Source organism: Agaricus bisporus, assembly GCF_000300575.1.
Source record: "Agaricus bisporus var. bisporus H97 unplaced genomic scaffold AGABI2scaffold_7, whole genome shotgun sequence".
NCBI lineage: Eukaryota > Fungi > Basidiomycota > Agaricomycetes > Agaricales > Agaricaceae > Agaricus > Agaricus bisporus.
The window spans coordinates 1001423-1019199 of NW_006267370.1; the positions used below are offsets into that span (position 1 = coordinate 1001423).

Sequence of the window (17777 nt, forward strand, 5' to 3'; positions counted from 1 at the left end):
GTATAGACCAGTAAAGGTTAGGGCGATGCCGAATGCCTGAACAGGATGGACGGTCTGATTGAACCACATGATAGCGATGCAAATAACTGCAACCCGCTTGATAAGCGAGGCAATGGAGTATGTGACAGGGGAGGTCGATGATAAGATGATGAAGGCGATGATGTTCTGAGCGAAATGAACGATCCCGTTTAGAAGGAAATAATACGCAACAGAATGTGGCGTAGCATGACCTTGCTTGGGATGTGAGATGTGGCTGGGATTCGCTCTGGCGTCCAATAGAACGGGGAGATCGTAATAGAGCCCCAGCTTGTCCGTCAAAATATTGACCAGGGGCTTGGCTTGAATGAGGGAGACGGGGGGAAGGGTTCAGGGATGGGTAGAGGTTTTGCTGGCCTGTTTGTGAATTGGACGAGAAGGGGTGATTTGACATCGATGCAGGCGCGGATAACGGTACCTCCGAAGAAGAGAGATAATGAGATGATGATCCTGGCCCCGCAGAATGCGTGCCATTCTGTCCCGGAACATAGAGTCCCATGGATCGACTGCCGTATTCAACGCCGCTACCCATATGCCCCAGGTGCCCAGATCGCGTTTGTCCCATCATATGCCGTGCTGTCATATAGTCTGGTGAACCGTGATGGTGATGTGCAGCCCCGTTGTTGGGTATTGATTGAAGAGTCAAGGGAGGATAGAGCTGCAAGCTATCTGCGTTGGGCATCGATGATCTCCGACCAGCGGGGTCAAGCAAACCAGACAGCGACGCGCTACGGCCCACAGGTGGGAAAGGAGCCGTAGTCGTGGGCCCCGATGCAGCTCGATGAGCAGGTGCCAAGATGCGACGACGAGCCTAAAATTTGCATTCATTAGTCAACGAGCTCCAACGGTAAGTGAAAAAGCGCGAACGCACATTGATCATCCAGTTGGAAACCTGGCTCATGCTCAGGCCCGTCGCGTGACACAACTGTTTTTTCTCCTCTTCACTTGGGTAGGGATGATCTGAGTGACGATGCAGCCAAGCCTTGAGGAAGTCGGTGGTTTCCTTGGGGAGCTTGCCCCGTTTACGCTGCTGCGGACGATCAGCAAGGGTTGAGCTGGGTACGGTCTGCGGGGAGCGTGAAGGGGAGGAGGTCACATTAATCGAGGGCGGGGCGGGCGGCATAGAGGCAGAGTAACCGGCGTTGCTAGAGGGGACCACAAAATCGTTGTTGGGAAACGACCAATCGCCCTTTATCCCTGAAATTGACCTACGATCATGCTGACCCGAGATGCGAGCCGAGCCTGCGAACATTTGTGCCTGGGACATTGGGGCGCTAAAGGAAGCGTGTCGCATACTATCATCATACTTGGCGGCCGAAGGCGACAGCTGGCCGGGAGTGGAACTAGGCCGGTTGATGGTTGTGGACACGTTCCAATTATCATTTTCATTATAGGGAGGTAACCCTGAACGATGATACTCTGAATGCATGGGGGAAGAAAAATTGGAGGAGGAAAAAGAGGTAGGTGTGGTTCCATTAGAGATACCCGACTGAGGATATGGGGAAAAATCCGAGTTGTGGTGAATAGAGAAATTATTGAGATCCGTAGCTAATCTCGGGCGGTGCTTTTCCGGGTCGTCGTTGGCAGAGGCAGGGAAGGTATAGTTCTGAAGATGGGATTGGTTGTAATTAGAGCCTCTGAGGGTAGGGGAGGGGTATGGTTGATATCGTCGGGAGTCTGAATGCAAGGTGGGAAGGGAGGCGCGACGAGGGTAGTCACCCTCAAAGCTCGTAAAGATGGACGGAAGTTGGACTTTGGAATCGATGCCTGCATCAGCTTGGGACTTGTCTTGGGCACTTGAATGGCTCGAGTCGTTGTCCCAGTTATTCTGATCACCTCGGGCCTTTTGCGGTTGAGGAGAGTCTGCGGGGGTTAATGTGCGTTTTTCTCCCCTCGAAAGGCCGCTGCTGTCTGTGTCTGTGGCAGAAGTGGCGGAGCTGGACATGCGTCTAGATTCGTAGTCCAAGTCTGAATCAGCACTTGGGGAAAAAAAGTAAGTAGGGAGTCGCGTGCGAGGTTTAGAGAGAGGCGCATACATTATGGCCGGAGAGGCAGAAGGCGAAAGATCGTGGATGAAGGAGATTGAGTGTGAATCGCCCTTGGTCTCGCTGTGTCGGGGACGGAGGTCAGCATTGGGTAATTTAAAGCGCTGGATCTGGAGCCAGGGCCCGGTTGACAGCTGACAGCGGGGATAGGGATACTCACAGGGCGTACTGCAGCTGGGCAACGTTATAGCTATTGAGAACGGGGGTGTGACTGAGAAGCTCCGCAGGCATGGGGAGGACGGGGGGAGTGTGCGAGCGAGTGGCGCCTAGCGGGGGCGGGGGAGTGAAGGAGGACGGGGAGACGGTGTGCAGTATTTAAGGTTGGGGAGATCCAGGCAGATGGCTGGGTGGGAAGACATCAGCCCGCCAGATTGCAAGATTGGCTGCCCCGGAACGGGAGCGAGTCTGCAATAGCTGCATAAACACGCGCAAACTCCGCCTCAATTAATCACAGATCCCATCCCAGATCTACAGCCCCCAGATTCGGTCGCCAGCTCACGCACGCCCAATCTCAGAACGAACCAACTCGCCCCTTTGTCGGCGATGCCCGCCACCCCCATCCTCTTATGGTTATATTGCCCTCCCGCCGTCCATGGATCACCCGTTCCCGCCTTCCGTCCGGCCCTTCGCTTCCCGACCGCCGGCCTCTCCTCCCTCTCTCTATGGCCCACCGCGGGCATCGTTTCGAAACACTTGACACGCAAATCCCTTGATCTATCCTGCCCATCCTCCAATCTGACATTCACCACGTCCATCTACGCTACAGTACCCTTTCTAATCTCCACCTCTATCTCACTACCATCATTCACATCATGATCCCAACCCCTCCGTCCCCGATGTTTTATCCCTACCCTTGGTCTTGTTTAAAATTCCCACAAGCAGCTTCTGAGCCTTCGCGTGCTCCTTGTCCGAAACACCAACGCCATCAAGCATCCGTATTCGTTTACATGCGCGCATGACAAGTCCTCGGTAGGCCAGTCGCCCAATATACAGTTCATCTGGCAGGTCCCGCCGGAACTTGGCATCGAGCTCCTGCCAACCATTGCTTATCTTTCCTTCGGCGTCATGGCCTCGTTCTCCCCCGCCGCCGATGCTCCCTTTGCTCTCTGAAGGCTGCAATGCCCCAGGCACATCTTTAACAAGCAGGGGCAGGTACCATCCCAGCGTGCATGGATTCATCCTATAATTAATCCACCCATCAGCCATCAACGTATTCACCACCACGAACGAATAGCGAAACACTGCTATCCAAGTTCTCCGTCAAACCCCACTCTAATACACTAGACCATGTGGTCCGCCACGATTAAAATAGTGGGTTTCGCCAAGTAAAAAATGTACCTAGAATCGGCACAGAATAGGAAAACAAGAGACATACCTAAAGTCCAGCATCTCAATGTCTGGCATCCGCTGTACAAGACGGATCAGTGGTTTCGTCTTTTGCAACCGAGAGCCAATTATCGTCAATTTCTCCAGCCTCTTCAGCCCTTCCAGCGGTCGAGCGTCGTCCAAGAAATTGTAATTCAGATTCAAAACTCGCAGATTGGGCGTCAATTTCCCCATATCCTCGGGCAGCGCGGTAAGCCGACATGCCGCTACTTCCAGATAGATCATATTGTAACACGCTTCTGATATGAAAGTAGATTGCAATGGATTTCCTGCGGGGGCGATTTGTATGCATCAGGAACAAGAACGTTGAGCTCACCAGAAAGGTACAATCTTTTCACGTCACGAACATCGCGGGTCAAAAGGTTCCTGTTAATTCAGGCAACGACCAATCATGAATTTTTGAGAACGGCATCACACACGAAGTTCAAACATCCATCAGTGAAAATCCTTCCTCGCATCACAAACGAAAATCTACTCACAAGCCTCGGCCACTTTGATTCCGCAATGAAAGGTTCTCGAGCTTCGTTAGGCGGTTCAGCTTCACTAGATGCGTCAGGGAGTTGTTGTCCGCGTATAACGTGCGAAGGTTCGTGAACGCCCCAACATCCACCTGACGAAGGCGATTCCCACTCAGCCTTAGAATCCTCAATCTGGGTGTGCTCCCATCAACCTCCAGAGTCCTCAGACAATTGTTGTCTAAAGGATCCCAGTTAGTCCGCAGAATAAACGTAAACCGAGCTATCGCCTATACAGCAAAAAATGTGGCGACAAGAGGCGGTGCACATAATGAAGGGTTGTATGCCAAGCACCATCGGGTATCAATTACCCCTTAAGGGTTTGATCGCTGACGCTGCCGTCCGGCAGATATCTTTGTACCAACTCTCGGAGTAGAAATCATATCCTCACCTAAATTCAGAGCCACCAACGATTGCAGCATCTCGACCCCAGTTATACGCTCCAAGCGATTTTGACTGATGTTAATCATCTCCAACCGTTTCCTATAACGAAAAAAACCCGGGTAAGCCCTTTTTCTACTCCAGTTCGATTGGAAAAAACAGGTCACAGACCACTTGAATTTACTCAGATCGACGGACTGTATCAAATTACCTTGCAGGCTCAATTTGATTAGACCATCCATATTTTGCAATCCATCCAGGTCCAAGATCTTATTATAATCGGCTTTCAATTCTCGTAAATGTCGTAGCGACTCCAGCTCTGAGGTCATAAATCAGATAATTAGACAGATCAGTAAGATTAGAAGACTCACGCCGTAAAGAATCGATGTCATTCCTACTGATGTCGAGGCTCTCAATATTAGACAAGTGAGCGAACGAAGTGAGACCCGTGAGACTGAGTTCACGGTGGCGCATCAGGACACGACATTTAATGAACCTCCTCCCGAAAAGAACTCCAACACTTACCAATTCGAGGCGACAGATAACGTCCTCACCGATCCAGGCACTCCACTAAGCCACGCAAGGCGATTTGAGTTCCTGTCAAACATCAGGTTCATCTTCCTTGGACAGCAGTATCAAAGACTCACAGACTCAATAGATCGAGACGAGGTAGGAATTCTTTCAATCTCGCAACACTTTCCAAGTGTTTCCTTGACAAGTTAATTGAAGTAAGTCCTTCCCAATTAGGTTCAAAAGGTTGGATATCCGTGATGACAGTCACTAGTCGATCATGGGCAACACCAAAAGAACATTCAGTGAGAAATGTTTCATTCGCCCTGCCCGGGTTCTCTTTCGAGCTTGCGGTACGGTAAGCCTGAGAACGAGAAAAGCCTGAGCTGTGAGACGCACTTGAATTCATTTGGCTGCAGCGCCTGGAATTCCGGTATTCTTATTGAGCTTCCTTTTGATGGCAAATGACCGCTAGACTCTGTATGAAAGCTTAATTGACACTGCGACCGATAGAAAATGGTATGACGCACCTGAGTCCTCCAACGCATTCATCATCTCCTCTATTCGCTTTGAACGCGCAGAGGGGACAAGCTCGCTGGTTATATTAATATCTGCATTTGACTCATTCGACGAGAAAGGGATTGTGACAGAGTCACTGGAATCATGCAATCCTTGTATGGGCCCATCGAGTCTCCCATCTGAAAAGCTGACTGATCGCCGCTGATTCTTCTGCTCGACCGGAGTTTGATATTTGAAGCGATTTGGGTCTTTGAGTGCGGATGTTGGGGTTGGGGTTGGTCCATTATTTCTGAGAGCCGATCGTACCGCAGGAGTCATTAGAGATACGCCATCAGAACGGTGAGGTGTAACGATGGGAGGCGGAATAGACGGAGAAACAGGATTAGATGGTAGCGCCAGATCGGTCTCCTGAGCTATCACAATCTTCGGAACATCAGTTTGAAGATCATCATCCTCTGAGTCAAACTCTAAAGGTCGAGTGTTCGGCTGGACCAGTTCAAGATTGTCTTCAGAGTCCGTTGTACCTGTGTCCTCCTCTATCGCATCGGGATCCACTCCTGTCATGACGCTCACAACATGAGAAGAAGCATCAGTCGAGAAGCTCATCAAGTCAACCTCTTCATCGTCGACCTCGGATTGTTCTTCGATACGGTTCATTTCATTCACGACGGAATAGAGACCCTGTCGAGCTGTTTCATCTTCCGACTCTTCAGAGGCATTTACATCCCCGTCCCCATCCCCATCCCGTTCTCCTCTGGATTCATCACGGAAACTTTCAATGTCGATGAAAGGATCGTCACTTAACTCATCCAATAGGTGCGCCATATCTCCTACCGCGTTCCTAATCCAGCGAGAATTCACTTTGTCGAATATCATGTCACCAAAGCGATCAGGTAGTAATGGAATATCTTGGGGAGCAATCGTTCTGATATGCGCTGGACCAGGATGCTTCACAAATGACGGTGCACTCCCGGCAGTGACTGCAGTCCCAGCGGCAGTGCTTGACGAAACAAAACGATTCATATCTTCTGCGGCACAAATGCCGACAGAAGCCAGCGGAAACGACGGGGGAGCTGGAGATGGTGGACCTGGTTCCTCGTGGATGAATGCATCAATAGATGAATGCGATAGAGGTCGCTCAGTGAGTGATGCCTTCGACAGGGCCTTTGCTAAATCTTGTGGATTTATGCTTGAGGCACCTCGGCTAGCGACTGATGATCGAGAGTCAGTGCGCCGGAACGTTGACCTAGTCGAGGACGACCTTCGAGATACAGGAGGAGAACCTTTTGTCCTTGTTGGCTCCTTGTCAAAGTTTGTGGAGCGAATATTTGGAACCATACCACCTAGAGGCAATTTAGGAAATATTACGTCCTTATTGCCATTGCCCGAGTTTATGAGAGAAGATTCCGTTCCGTCGGAGACAACATGTTTCTGTTTCACGTCCTTTTTTATCTGAGCCATCAACGCTTCTGCCTGTTTCCGATAAGAAAATGAGGAATATTGGCTCTGTTTGGACCCAATGGAGTTAGACGAGGTTGAGAGTCCGATGCCCTCATCACTGAGAACCTCAAAATAGTGCGGCGAAATCTCTGGTCCATCGAGAAAAGATGAATATGATATTGGTGTAGCGAAAAAAGAGCAAATTACCGGTAGCTAATAGAGCACGAGACTCTGGCAGGCCTGGAACCTCCGTCTGTGAAGTTGAAGAAGCACTGCTGGGAGTACTGACGCTTGTCGAGATAGTAGAGAAATCGCGCGCCGATTTGATTTGCTGCATAAGTTGTTTTGATTCTCCGAGATAATCTTTGCCAAGCAGTTTGGGTCGAGATTGAACGGCTTGAGGACCATCATCCACTCCATGATAATCACTGAGTGGGCTAAGTTTGACACGCTTCGCACTCCGGAGGTGAGAAACGTCGGCAACAGAGGCTGAAGCTGTCAACTCCGACACACGAGAAAGACGGTGGGTAAAAGTGCTAGGAGAAGGTGTAGTGCCCGTAACAGACGCATTATTGGCGGCTATGGAGTCAACCATTGCAGATAGATGCTCTCTCGTATAGGTATCATACTGAAATTGGAAAAGGCGGAGTCGGGGGTCTGTGGCAGGCAGCCTGGGTTGAAAGACAATCGGAGGCGTAGGCGTGCTTTGTGCATGAGGGAAAGTGGAATGCGCGATGGTTAGGTTCTTGGGTATAGAGAAGGTGAACTGGCAACCAACAGCCGAATTGTGTTTACTAGGTGCAATTTCGGGAACGTTGGTATCGGCGACTTCGCCACGTCCGGAGGCATAGCATGGGTGCGGTCCAGCAGAATCAGAAGGTAGTAGCCTAGATTCGGGTGGTGACGGCGGTTCGAACATTCGTTCTAATGGGAGAGGGGTGAAGATATCCTTCCCTAAACCCTTCTTCCGACCGGGTGTCTTGGGTAAAAGTGGAGCATCGGGTACATCTTCCCGTATCAAAAATGTGCCAGCAGCGTGGGTAGAAGAGTTAGCTGATGATGTGTGTATTACATGGTGGATATTCGAGTGTATATGAGCTGCGAGAGGTGAGGTGAACGAAAGCGAGTGAGTGCCAAAAGACTGGTCGAATTCTTCGTCGTTGCCATCGGTGGGTTCTAAGTCAACCCACTCATCTTGTAGTTCTTCTGTTTGCCATCCTGGGATTGACATTGCGAAGGCTTCGAGTTCAGAGGGTCGCGACGACGCGGTAGAACACAGTGGTAGCACAAAACCATTAAGGTAGGACGGATCACGTGATCGATCGTTTAAGCTGGCTTCTTATCTAAGAAAGATTAGATAACAAGTGAGGTTCCTCCTACGCGACGGCAGCCCTGTATTCTGGGATTTTGTACTTTGAGCTGCCTTGAAAGAATCGAAAGACTCGTCAACAGTTGCTAAAAATCAACACAACATAGAACATCTGTGTGAATGGTTGAAAGGGAACATTTGCGGGTTGTTATACATGTTCCCTAAACAGAATGGAAACATTTGAGGAAGACATCATGTTCCAAGTTTCAATGATTCATGGATGTATCTATGACCCTGGAGCGTTCATTCCCTTACCCATACTCTTACTGACAGTAAGCCAGAGAATATAGGGATTTTCTTAATGATTTTAAAGACTCGCCGCTGGCCTATGACTCGGTAGCCTCGACCGTATCAAGAAGATTATTTATGCATGTCTCTTCCTTGGTTTGCATCTTCAAGGTCTTCTTAGTTGCTACGTAGAGAACAGGAGTCACTGGTTGAGTTATAAATATCGACCATTGATTATGATTGATCACTGAAAGTGAATCAGGAATGATTGAGAAATAAACAACTCTACAACGTACATCGGTACACCAATCTCGGAGATATCTAACACAAGCGAATATGAGCGAAATATACACCTCGGTGTCGCGTCAATCACTGCTGAGGTGTATAATTAAGGATTTTCAGGTATATGTACCTCGGTAAAACTGCTGTCAAAAACTTGTATAATAAACGAATGAACAAGTACGGTTCTAGACATACATCGTATAAGTAGTCGAAGACCGAATAGGATGGGGCGGATATGTTGAGTATTTGTTTCTTTGCCCTCGGCCCGATGATGCACCCAGACCAGGCTCCTTCCCAGCCCCTCACGCGAGGCGGACAAACAAGGTCCAACAAACTTAAGGGCTTGTATCCTCGCTAGAGGGGCTGGCACAAAACGTCGCTCCACTTGATTAGTAATCAAGTCAGGCTGTCACGCTTTCGCAATACCCACTTGCGAAATCTGACTGCCCTTGTTTCGTTCACTATGAGATTATGGTCTCTTAGTCGATTTATAACTGCGGGATATGTACTGTAACTCCATTTAGGTTCAAAATTTCTATACCGTGCCTGCAGGACATAGAGAGATTGGTTTTCTACTCAAAGAGCTTCCCACGTGAGGTAATTTGTTGTCATTCAAGCAATGTTTCTGCTTCAATGTACTGTGTATTTACTTTCAAGCAGTTATCCACAGGTGTAACATACTTTATCCTACGTTTCAATGGTTTTAATGTAATTTTTCAACGAAACTCTTACTCACTTGAGATTATTCTTCATCCCCGCAAAAGGTCTCGTTTGTCACCCAATAATTAGACAGCATTTATCAAATCGTTCTCTGTATTTATAATGCCACAACTACTTGCGCACTTTTTGAACCACACAGTACTAATATAAATCGATTTTTCGATGACTTTATAAGGAGTACCATGCTCGGTAGCATCAGATTCAGTTACACTGATCAGATCTCTGATTTACAAGATTATGAGTCATTTTCTCAAATATTTCAAGTACATCTGGGGCTTTATCGTGAATTAAGCTCATTATTGCTTTACATTGATATTTTTGTTGCGACTTTTGAGTGAGCGTAGGATGAGATATAGATTTTTTTATTGGGCTGATCATAGGGAGCACAAATGCTGTCACGGACGTCACAGACATTTATAAGCTTCCCACGACGTTTTGTGCCAGCCCCTCTAGCGAGGATACAAGCCCTTAAGCTTGTTGGACCTTGTTTGTCCACCTCGCGTAAGGGGCTGGGAAGGAGCCTGCACCCAGACCCCTTTTTTGTATGCAAGTGATTGTTTACCACGCACTCTGTATGCACCCCGACTCCGAGTTCTGAGTCTCGTCACCAATTGATTGCATGTACTCTTGGCAAGTTTCTCTGGCTGTTGTGGGTTCCGAGTTCACTCTTCTCCCTTTCCTACTATGTCGAGACACAGAAATTTGAAAAACGGTACCATTACCGCTGCGAGCGAGACTCTGAAATCGGAGCCGATTGTCAACTCACCCGCCAATGGGGAGGCCACCAAAGTATCGAGCACCGTCATATTCGCACCAGTTGTTCTAGCTCTTTTTCCGGTGGGTGATGTTGTAACGTGTCTGGATTACTGTACTCAATCTACTACCAGACTCTAGGGCTCGTCTTTGGAGGTTGTTGCTCGTACGGCCAATCCCTTTCCTCTCGTTTGGAGGGTCTTGAACCTTTCCCTATAGAAATGTCTGGGCTTGTGAAGAATTGCTGTTCATCAACCATCGTATCGGTGAGCTTCCCTCCTCTCCGTCCCGACATATTCTTGACCATATTTTCTAGGCTCCGCCCTCACGTTTTTACAGATGCTATTTATCACATTACAATCATTACCTTCATTTTTTTCTTTCTCAAAAACGCATCTTTTACCCCAATTGAAACCTAGACAAATACCCCTCCATCAATGGGGGTTTCAAGTTGTCGTCCTGATAACCAGCTCCTTATTGAGTAATTGGGTTTTTGCCTACGACGTGCCTCTTACAGTGCAGATCGTTTTCCGATCCGGCAGTAAGTTTTGTATGTGATATTAAATTTTGGCTAATGCTGTTACTCCAGGTCTTGCTGTCTCTATGCTGTTCGGATATCTTTTCTCCAAGAAAAAGTATAATGGGATGCAGATAGTGAGTCCTACAATTGCCAGGGTTTGATTCACTCTTAATTGGGACTCAAAGTTATCTATTGTCATCGTTACCGTGGGCGTCGTTCTTGCGACGCTTTCAAGGCCGTCCTCGACGTCTAAGACTGCTGTTGCCTCACCCCCCCGGTCACCTGAGCAACTACGGGCATATACTATTGGCATCATCATGCTTGTAGTATCACTATTTTCTACGGGATTACTTGGCCTACTCCAGGAAAAGACATACCAGAAGTACGGGCCGCATTGGAGGGAAGGAGTATTTTACACTGTGAGTACATCCATCTTGGAATCCCGGAATCCTTTGACAATTCTTGCCTTGAATAGCATGCGTTGTCACTACCAATGTTCATATTCCTGCGGTCTGATATCACTCAAGGACTTGCAAGCCTCTCTCGCTCTGCTTCGGGCTCTTCGCCAGTATTTGCGTACACGGTTCTTGCTGCCAACGTAGTTTCCCAATTAATTTGTGTCTCAAGTGTGAACCGCTTAACTTCGGTGAGTGTTTTTTTCCCAATTTATTTCTGTGCTGAGCTTTGCTGTAGCAAGTATCGTCGGTGTCAACACATATAGTCTTAACCGCACGGAAAGCAATCAGCTTATGCTTCAGCATGTGGTGGTTCAGCAACGGCTGGAACACCCAACTAGCTGCAGGTGCTGCTATGGTATTCACGGGCAGTTTTATGTACGCGATGGGCGTCGACAAGCAGAAACAACAATAGTACTACTGATGAGCGCTTTTAGAGTGATACTGCGCGGCTCAATGAAACAGCTTTCCAGACGCCTGGCGTCGACTCCAGCTGCTCAACGTTCGCAATCCCAATATCCAACGACTGCGAACATAAACCGTAGTCCAGAACAACGTATAGATCATGTATAAAGTTTCTTAACCCGATCACTGAAGCTACAGTCTGTGAACCTTCATTTCATGTGCTTGCTCAGATACTTCTCTGTCAGTTACGGTGTAAACCTCTTTGGTGACTTGCAGACGAATCGCGGCTGATAGAGTACGTGCTCCTCGACTTGCACTACGGCCCACCTGCAAGAACCATGAGTGTTGCCAAAAGAAGCGTTGGAAACGGAATTCACCTCATCTGGATCGAGAAATAGTAGATCGCGTAACCCGCTACGACCTAGAAGTGCATCCATGAAAGTCTGTGCATGTCGTTAATCATGATTCATCTTAGACAATATGAATGCTTTACAATGGTATAAACGCGACTGATCGGTATACCGAACATCGCAAAGTATTGAGTGCGAGGCATGACGAAGAAAAAGATTAGACATAAGACAGCAAATACTCCCGTGCAAAAGCCTGGATAACATTATTGTCTTCAGGTCGTACTCTTCTAATCGACAATGTAGAAAACCTTACCCGTTTGCACCGACATACGGATCAGTCTATTAAGGACACTGTCCGAGTTCTTATGCCCGGTCTTCGACATCGAAAGTTTGTAAATTAGAATGCCCGCGATGGAGGCATCAACCACAACCTCCATCACCAACCAGGCTGCCAATAGTGAGTTGAACGGTCCTATTGACGTATGGCTATCGCTGAAGTCAGTTACTTCATCGGCCCAGGCTTGGACATGGTAACTAACGGTTTCAGTTTCCATGCTCGGACAGCGACAGTCACGCCCAGGACAAAAGCTCCTACTATCAGTACCGCAAGGGCACATGCAACAGTATGTTGGGAAGTCAATTTCCAAATCCTTCGTGTATTCAATTTCTTGTGTCCGGCTAAACGAAGGAGCTGGACAGACCTATATGTGAAGAAACCCTGAACTATGCATGCTGTGCAGACCATAACCAATACTGTAAAGGGGTACGGCCAATACGCGTCTTAGGACGTTGTCAGCAGCCTGAATCTTGCATGGGGGCAGCATACATACTCGTCGAAGCCGGGCCCCCCTCAAAGCTCTTCACACTGTCGATAAATATGAGCTTTGACGGTTTGACCAAAAGTTTATCCCGCGCAAAAACTCACGCAAATGTCCAGACCATATAGATGATGCTTGCAAAATTCATTAGTATTACTGAATGGATAGATTTCCATCGCTGAAAGGTGTACATACGATGCACTGTGAACAGTGTCCATTAGGAATAAAACAAAGACCATTAATCTGAGCATCTCATGGAATCAGCGTCGCAATATTTCGGATATATCACTTCACTAACTTAACCCAATGTGGGTCTTTCTTGACTGCAACCAGACTTATTAGCGGCCTCAATGGTGCAGATGTGGTCAAAGGCTCACAAGTAACCGAATACTTCGCATATTGATATGAAACCACACCGTAAAGGTAGGTATTAACTATATAAGATCAAGTTAGAATCATAACCACGTTATTGGCTCAAATCCACGCACTGAATACACCAATTAACAAAACCCCTGTCACAAGTAAGCCCGGAGTCCAAACTTATATCCATATAATAATCACAACTATCTCACCCAAAGTGGACTCAATATCTAACATGGTGCGAATGAGGGGAAAGTTCAAAGGGGGAAGCGGGAGGAAAGAAGGGCTCCCGCATCGGAGGGATAAAATGCTGCCTTTCTTATCCAGGATCCTCTACTCGTGTGGATTGCCCAATCGTGATGCCTGGAAACCTCTATTCGACCCTGACTTGATATTTGCCCTCGGAGTGGTGACGTGATAAGTCAATACAAGGCACAGTCGCTGCCGAGAAAAAAACCCGAAATTGACTAGTGCAGACGAGTGGCAACCCCAAGGCAACCCCGTGTTGCTAGACCTTAGCAAGAAAACTTCACAGGAAGCTGTCAGGAAGTTGACAATGTCAAAACAATCGATGGGGGCGAGGGAAAGGATGGAAATGAGGAATTTCCTTGACCATTTTTTGGAGTGGTGTTCCTGTAGTTGGACCTAAAACATGCAGGTTATAAGCATTAGAATGTCACTAACCGCAGTTGACAAAAGTGAGCTATCAAGACTTACAGGAAATTGGAGGCGAGTTAGTACCCGAATCCGAGGTAAAAGACTGACATAGACTAGGTCGACTTTGGGTTGACTCCACTGCGTGGCGTAAACAAATAACCCAGGAAAACCGAACATTCAGGCTTCCAGGGTTGACGAATGATGACCGAATGATGACCCCTACTATACCTTTTGGAATCCACAAAAAGACGCGGGGTTGAGCGAATTTGACCAGCTTTTGTCGCTGATAATAAAGATAGTCGAAAAGAACCATACTTGTTCGCTACGCCAGCTTGTCGTCGTTTCTTTCCTGCCTTGTCGCCAAATATTGGGTGGCAGCATAAGCCGCTAGGTCAACCTTCTGAGTGGCCAAAAGGGTCTTCCTGAATTCCCCACGTAGTCCATGCTCCACTGTAATTGATCAGGGTGAGGAAGAAGTGAACGTCCCCTTCGGCTGCATTACAATTGCCATCGAGTACTTATCCGGTTGTTATCCGGCCCCGCAGTGTATGAGAGAACATTGGTAAAGCGTTCAAGTCTCCCCTTCGAGCAGCCGAAGTTGAATTTCGGTTGGGCTCTTCCACGGAATAGGCTGACTTTTCAGCTGACTGGGAGGCGGGTGAATATTACAGTTCTCGAGTGCGTGAACAATCGGTTAATGCTGCCCAGTAAGCACAAATTTGTAAGGGAAGTGTTCGACCAGAAAGATGCGCTTCGAGGGCTTGATCGCGTGGATAATCCGAGTAAGCCTATCTGCCTTGCGGGTCCACATCACGGCGATAGCAAGTCGTAGAAGTTCTGAGCGCATGTAAGTACTTATTCTTACCCCCTGTCGCCTCCAAATATGGCTTCGCGAAGGTCGAAGGCGACTGTCGAGTTAGAATATCCAAACCTTCACCCGACTTGGTGTATATCCATACCAATGCTTGCACTGAATGTGCCCAAGCCATTGGTGCATCAGGACATGCGAGAGCTGTTCTTGATTTGCGGAGGCGACCAGAGGAGGTGGCAATGGGTCTTCTGGCGTTATGATTGGGTAATGGTTCAAATGAAATGATTGCCTTCCTACCACTGCTATCTTCCGACCATTATCCATCACCGCGACAGTTCTGCAACAGCGTCCATTGGATGATCGCCGACACTCAGCCGTAACGCTACCAGCACCATGCAAACCAGATATGGCAGCGAAGCTATATCAGCTTTAGTGTCACTTGGCATTCCCCATGTCTTGCATTCAATTTAATTTGGAGCCTTTTCTTTCAACCTCACACTCGCCACTACTGCACGAATGTATGATTCAACATCTGCGGCTCCTGACTCAGACACTACGCCCCTGCTGTCGAAGGGCCTTGTCTCTTCCACTGACGCAAATTGGGCATCAGGAAGTTCTAACCACCGACCAAGGCAGTCAGACGTACCAGAGGAACGACGGGGACTGCTATCACCAAAGGTGCCACCGCCAGAAGACAACTGGTACTCTGGTTCGAAGCTTTCGGGGGGTGTTGTCGATTGGTTTTTCCACAGATTGACTGGTCGAAGTAGTGCGGAAGTATCATTGAGGTTGCAGAATAGTGGAAGTGTGGCAAGGGATCATCTTGCTCTAGAAAGAACGTTTTTGGCGTACATGCGGACTAGCCTTGCGATAGCTTCCGCCGGTGTCGGTAAGTCAAGGCCATTGCCTCATTACACCTGGGTTAAGGTTCATCGACTGAGTGGATTGTTCCCCCAGCTCTTGTTCAATTATTCAACACCTCGAATACAGCCAGATCGGAAAGAGAAGATAAACTTGCTCGCCCTCTTGGTGCATTCATTATTGCGGTGGGTCTTTCTGTTCTTGGGATTGGTGAGTGCTTTGACGTCGAGCAGTCAGCCGATATTGACATTGCTCATCCGCTTTAGGACTTGGCCGCTATTTTACTGTGCAATCCGCCCTAGTAAAAGGAGCATTTCCTGTAGCTAGGCTAAGTACTGCGTTCATTGCAGTTGTTCTGATAGTCCTTGTGACCGCTGCTTTCTCTCTACTTTTGGGTGGAAAGCTCAAATTGGGTTGAAATACTAGATATCTATAGCTCCAGGGACGATTGTTCTAAATGATCTATTATCGGTCTCGTGCATGTATTTTATATTTCCGAAAGGGCCAATTATCCCTTTACAATCTCCGTTGCCTACATGACTCTGGCTCATGACAAGCCTGACCGCGCGAGCGCTGGTTAAACTTGCGTGGCGAGAGTGCTTTGCTTATGGTTGCCACCAGTAGTAACCGACGCGACTATTTATGGCAATGTGGCTATGAGAGCTGTGGCTATGTCGACTATATTCATCTGGCAGCAACGATCGGAATATGAACTTGAACCCACCAACAACCAAAAGCTGAGAATGCCCGATGCAAGGCGAAGAAGGACTAAAGCAACCGTGAAACCTAGAGTCGAAAACCAGCAGGAAAATTCAAGCAACGCGCTCCCCGCTTCACACACTGTACGTGCCAGTCGGTATGTCCCATCAGCCAAAGAGAACTTATGCGTTTTAGCTGCTCATGCGATATGTGGCATTAATTGTCTCAATGATTGGTTTAGTCCTGTGGCTCTTATTTATTCAGAGATCTGGTGGCGACTCAGGGTTTGGCTCGTTTAAACTTGGAACGTTACGCGGTGCAAAAGCACCGGCGCGAGATGATATGCATAAGTCCCCTTTCTTTGTAGCGGATATTCCGGGTAAAGGTATGGGCCTACTGGCCTCGCGCAATATCAAGGTGTGTATATTTTAGTATGTAATTCGTCGTTCGTTGGCTGTAAGGAAAGATGAGTTTACGATACATTTGCAGCAAGGCGAGTTACTGGTCCGCGAGATGCCTTTATTTGTGGTTCCCAGGGAAAGTAAGCTGCATTGATATCTAATGTATCGATGGATTCGCACTAGCTGACGCTAATGGCTACATTCCAGCCACTTCTTCCCCGAGTGAGCTCGTTGGCGGGCTAGTAGCGCAACTCAGCAAAAAGGAGCAGGAAGCCTTTTTCAACCTGTCATACGTTAATTTTCCGAAACACCTGGATCCAGATAGGCATCGGAATGAGGTTGCGCTGGCGATCTTTCAAACGAATGCAGTTGGGGCCGGTGACAATGTGGGCATTTTCCCTAGGATGGCAAGATTGAATCATGGATGCTCGAGTGCATTCAATGCTGTTTATTCCTGGCGCGAAAAGGAAAGGGCGCTGTACGTCTACGCGCTCAGGAGCATAAACCAAGGAGAAGTAGGCTTTTTTTTTTGGCAATCCACTTGAGAGACGAGGGGCAAATGAACGTGTATTTGCAGGAATTGCTCACAAGCTACGGAAATGCCAGACAGCCGCGCCGTGAACGTCGGTACGGATGGCGTTATTTTGTTTCGCTTGAGTGGTAAATAACGAAAAGAATATGTAGAGCCGGACTGGCCGAACATTATGGCTTTGAGTGCCAATGCAGGGTATGCTCGATGGCAGAGGAAGAGTCCCAGGCATCAGATCGGAGGCTAGAAGCGATCAATGGGGCGTACGAACGATTTGCTTCATGGGGACAGGGACACATCAGTGGCACCGACGCCATCGCACAAGTACGGAAAATATGGAGATTGGAAGACGAAGAAGGATACTGGAGTGAGCGCGGCAGTTTAGCGGCCGATGCCACTTTGGTCGCAGCTTCCCATTCGGAGTGCGTTTTTTCCGCTAAGTCGAGTCTGATGGTATTAACTTATGGGACACAGTGTGTTGGCCACACAGCAGTGGGCCGAGCTGGCGGCAGAGTGGTACGCTTACGAGCTAGGTGGCGACAGTGAGCAGGTGGCGGCGATGCGAGCGGTTGCGGCTGACGGGACCCGCCACGCGCGATGGAAATCACGGGGCGGGCTGGTGGTGGGTGGGCCATGAGTACCTGTCATGTATCGGTACTAATACACCCAAAATACACCGGCTATCTCGGAGAGGCTTATATAATTTTGTATGCGTGAGAAGTGATCC

General features: G+C 48.3%; 8 protein-coding genes across 8 annotated transcripts in view; 4 read left to right on the forward strand and 4 right to left on the reverse strand.

Annotated features, from left to right (window-relative positions):
* Nucleotides 1–2354, reverse strand: part of AGABI2DRAFT_224104 (hypothetical protein) — a 2835-nt gene extending 481 nt beyond the window's left edge. Inside the window, exons 1-4 of the mRNA XM_006462565.1 lie at nt 2242–2354; nt 2073–2144; nt 908–2015; nt 298–847 (exon numbers count right to left, since the gene is read on the reverse strand). Coding sequence (XP_006462628.1) covers nt 298–847; nt 908–2015; nt 2073–2144; nt 2242–2312 — 1801 coding nt within the window. The 5' untranslated portion in view covers nt 2313–2354. The remainder of the gene's footprint in view (nt 1–297; nt 848–907; nt 2016–2072; nt 2145–2241) is intronic.
* Nucleotides 2355–2420: 66 nt separating this feature from the next.
* Nucleotides 2421–2897, forward strand: AGABI2DRAFT_119480 (hypothetical protein; the record flags this gene model as incomplete). The annotated part of the gene is made up of 2 exons (XM_006462566.1): nt 2421–2484; nt 2536–2897. The coding sequence occupies 2 exons, from the start codon at nt 2421–2423 to the stop codon at nt 2895–2897; spliced, it is 426 nt and encodes a 141-aa protein (XP_006462629.1).
* AGABI2DRAFT_71969 (hypothetical protein) lies at nt 2892–5282 on the reverse strand (the record flags this gene model as incomplete). The annotated part of the gene is made up of 9 exons (XM_006462567.1): nt 2892–3261; nt 3457–3736; nt 3784–3833; nt 3947–4163; nt 4374–4465; nt 4535–4682; nt 4735–4817; nt 4889–4933; nt 5011–5282. The coding sequence occupies 9 exons, from the start codon at nt 5280–5282 to the stop codon at nt 2892–2894; spliced, it is 1557 nt and encodes a 518-aa protein (XP_006462630.1).
* A 570-nt stretch (nt 5283–5852) lies between these two features.
* Nucleotides 5853–6116, reverse strand: AGABI2DRAFT_137291 (hypothetical protein; the record flags this gene model as incomplete). The annotated part of the gene is made up of 1 exon (XM_006462568.1): nt 5853–6116. A coding segment is annotated over exon 1 (197 nt), but the record flags the coding sequence as incomplete, so codon positions are not given.
* A 3999-nt stretch (nt 6117–10115) lies between these two features.
* Nucleotides 10116–11574, forward strand: AGABI2DRAFT_119482 (hypothetical protein; the record flags this gene model as incomplete). The annotated part of the gene is made up of 8 exons (XM_006462569.1): nt 10116–10268; nt 10319–10350; nt 10404–10450; nt 10501–10725; nt 10774–10838; nt 10890–11123; nt 11180–11350; nt 11398–11574. 8 exons carry the CDS (start codon nt 10116–10118, stop codon nt 11572–11574), a joined length of 1104 nt encoding a protein of 367 aa, XP_006462632.1.
* A 182-nt stretch (nt 11575–11756) lies between these two features.
* Nucleotides 11757–13329, reverse strand: AGABI2DRAFT_119483 (hypothetical protein; the record flags this gene model as incomplete). Its single annotated transcript, XM_006462570.1, has 12 exons — nt 11757–11891; nt 11942–12007; nt 12058–12167; nt 12228–12400; nt 12454–12694; nt 12745–12779; nt 12840–12866; nt 12928–12975; nt 13031–13055; nt 13110–13166; nt 13221–13244; nt 13305–13329. 12 exons carry the CDS (start codon nt 13327–13329, stop codon nt 11757–11759), a joined length of 966 nt encoding a protein of 321 aa, XP_006462633.1.
* A 1747-nt stretch (nt 13330–15076) lies between these two features.
* On the forward strand, nt 15077–15839 carry AGABI2DRAFT_119484 (hypothetical protein; the record flags this gene model as incomplete). Its single annotated transcript, XM_006462571.1, has 3 exons — nt 15077–15449; nt 15488–15631; nt 15688–15839. 3 exons carry the CDS (start codon nt 15077–15079, stop codon nt 15837–15839), a joined length of 669 nt encoding a protein of 222 aa, XP_006462634.1.
* A 623-nt stretch (nt 15840–16462) lies between these two features.
* Nucleotides 16463–17687, forward strand: AGABI2DRAFT_72981 (hypothetical protein; the record flags this gene model as incomplete). Its single annotated transcript, XM_006462572.1, has 6 exons — nt 16463–16537; nt 16610–16661; nt 16729–17036; nt 17099–17148; nt 17206–17472; nt 17525–17687. 6 exons carry the CDS (start codon nt 16463–16465, stop codon nt 17685–17687), a joined length of 915 nt encoding a protein of 304 aa, XP_006462635.1.
* Between the last annotated feature and the right edge of the window lie 90 nt (nt 17688–17777).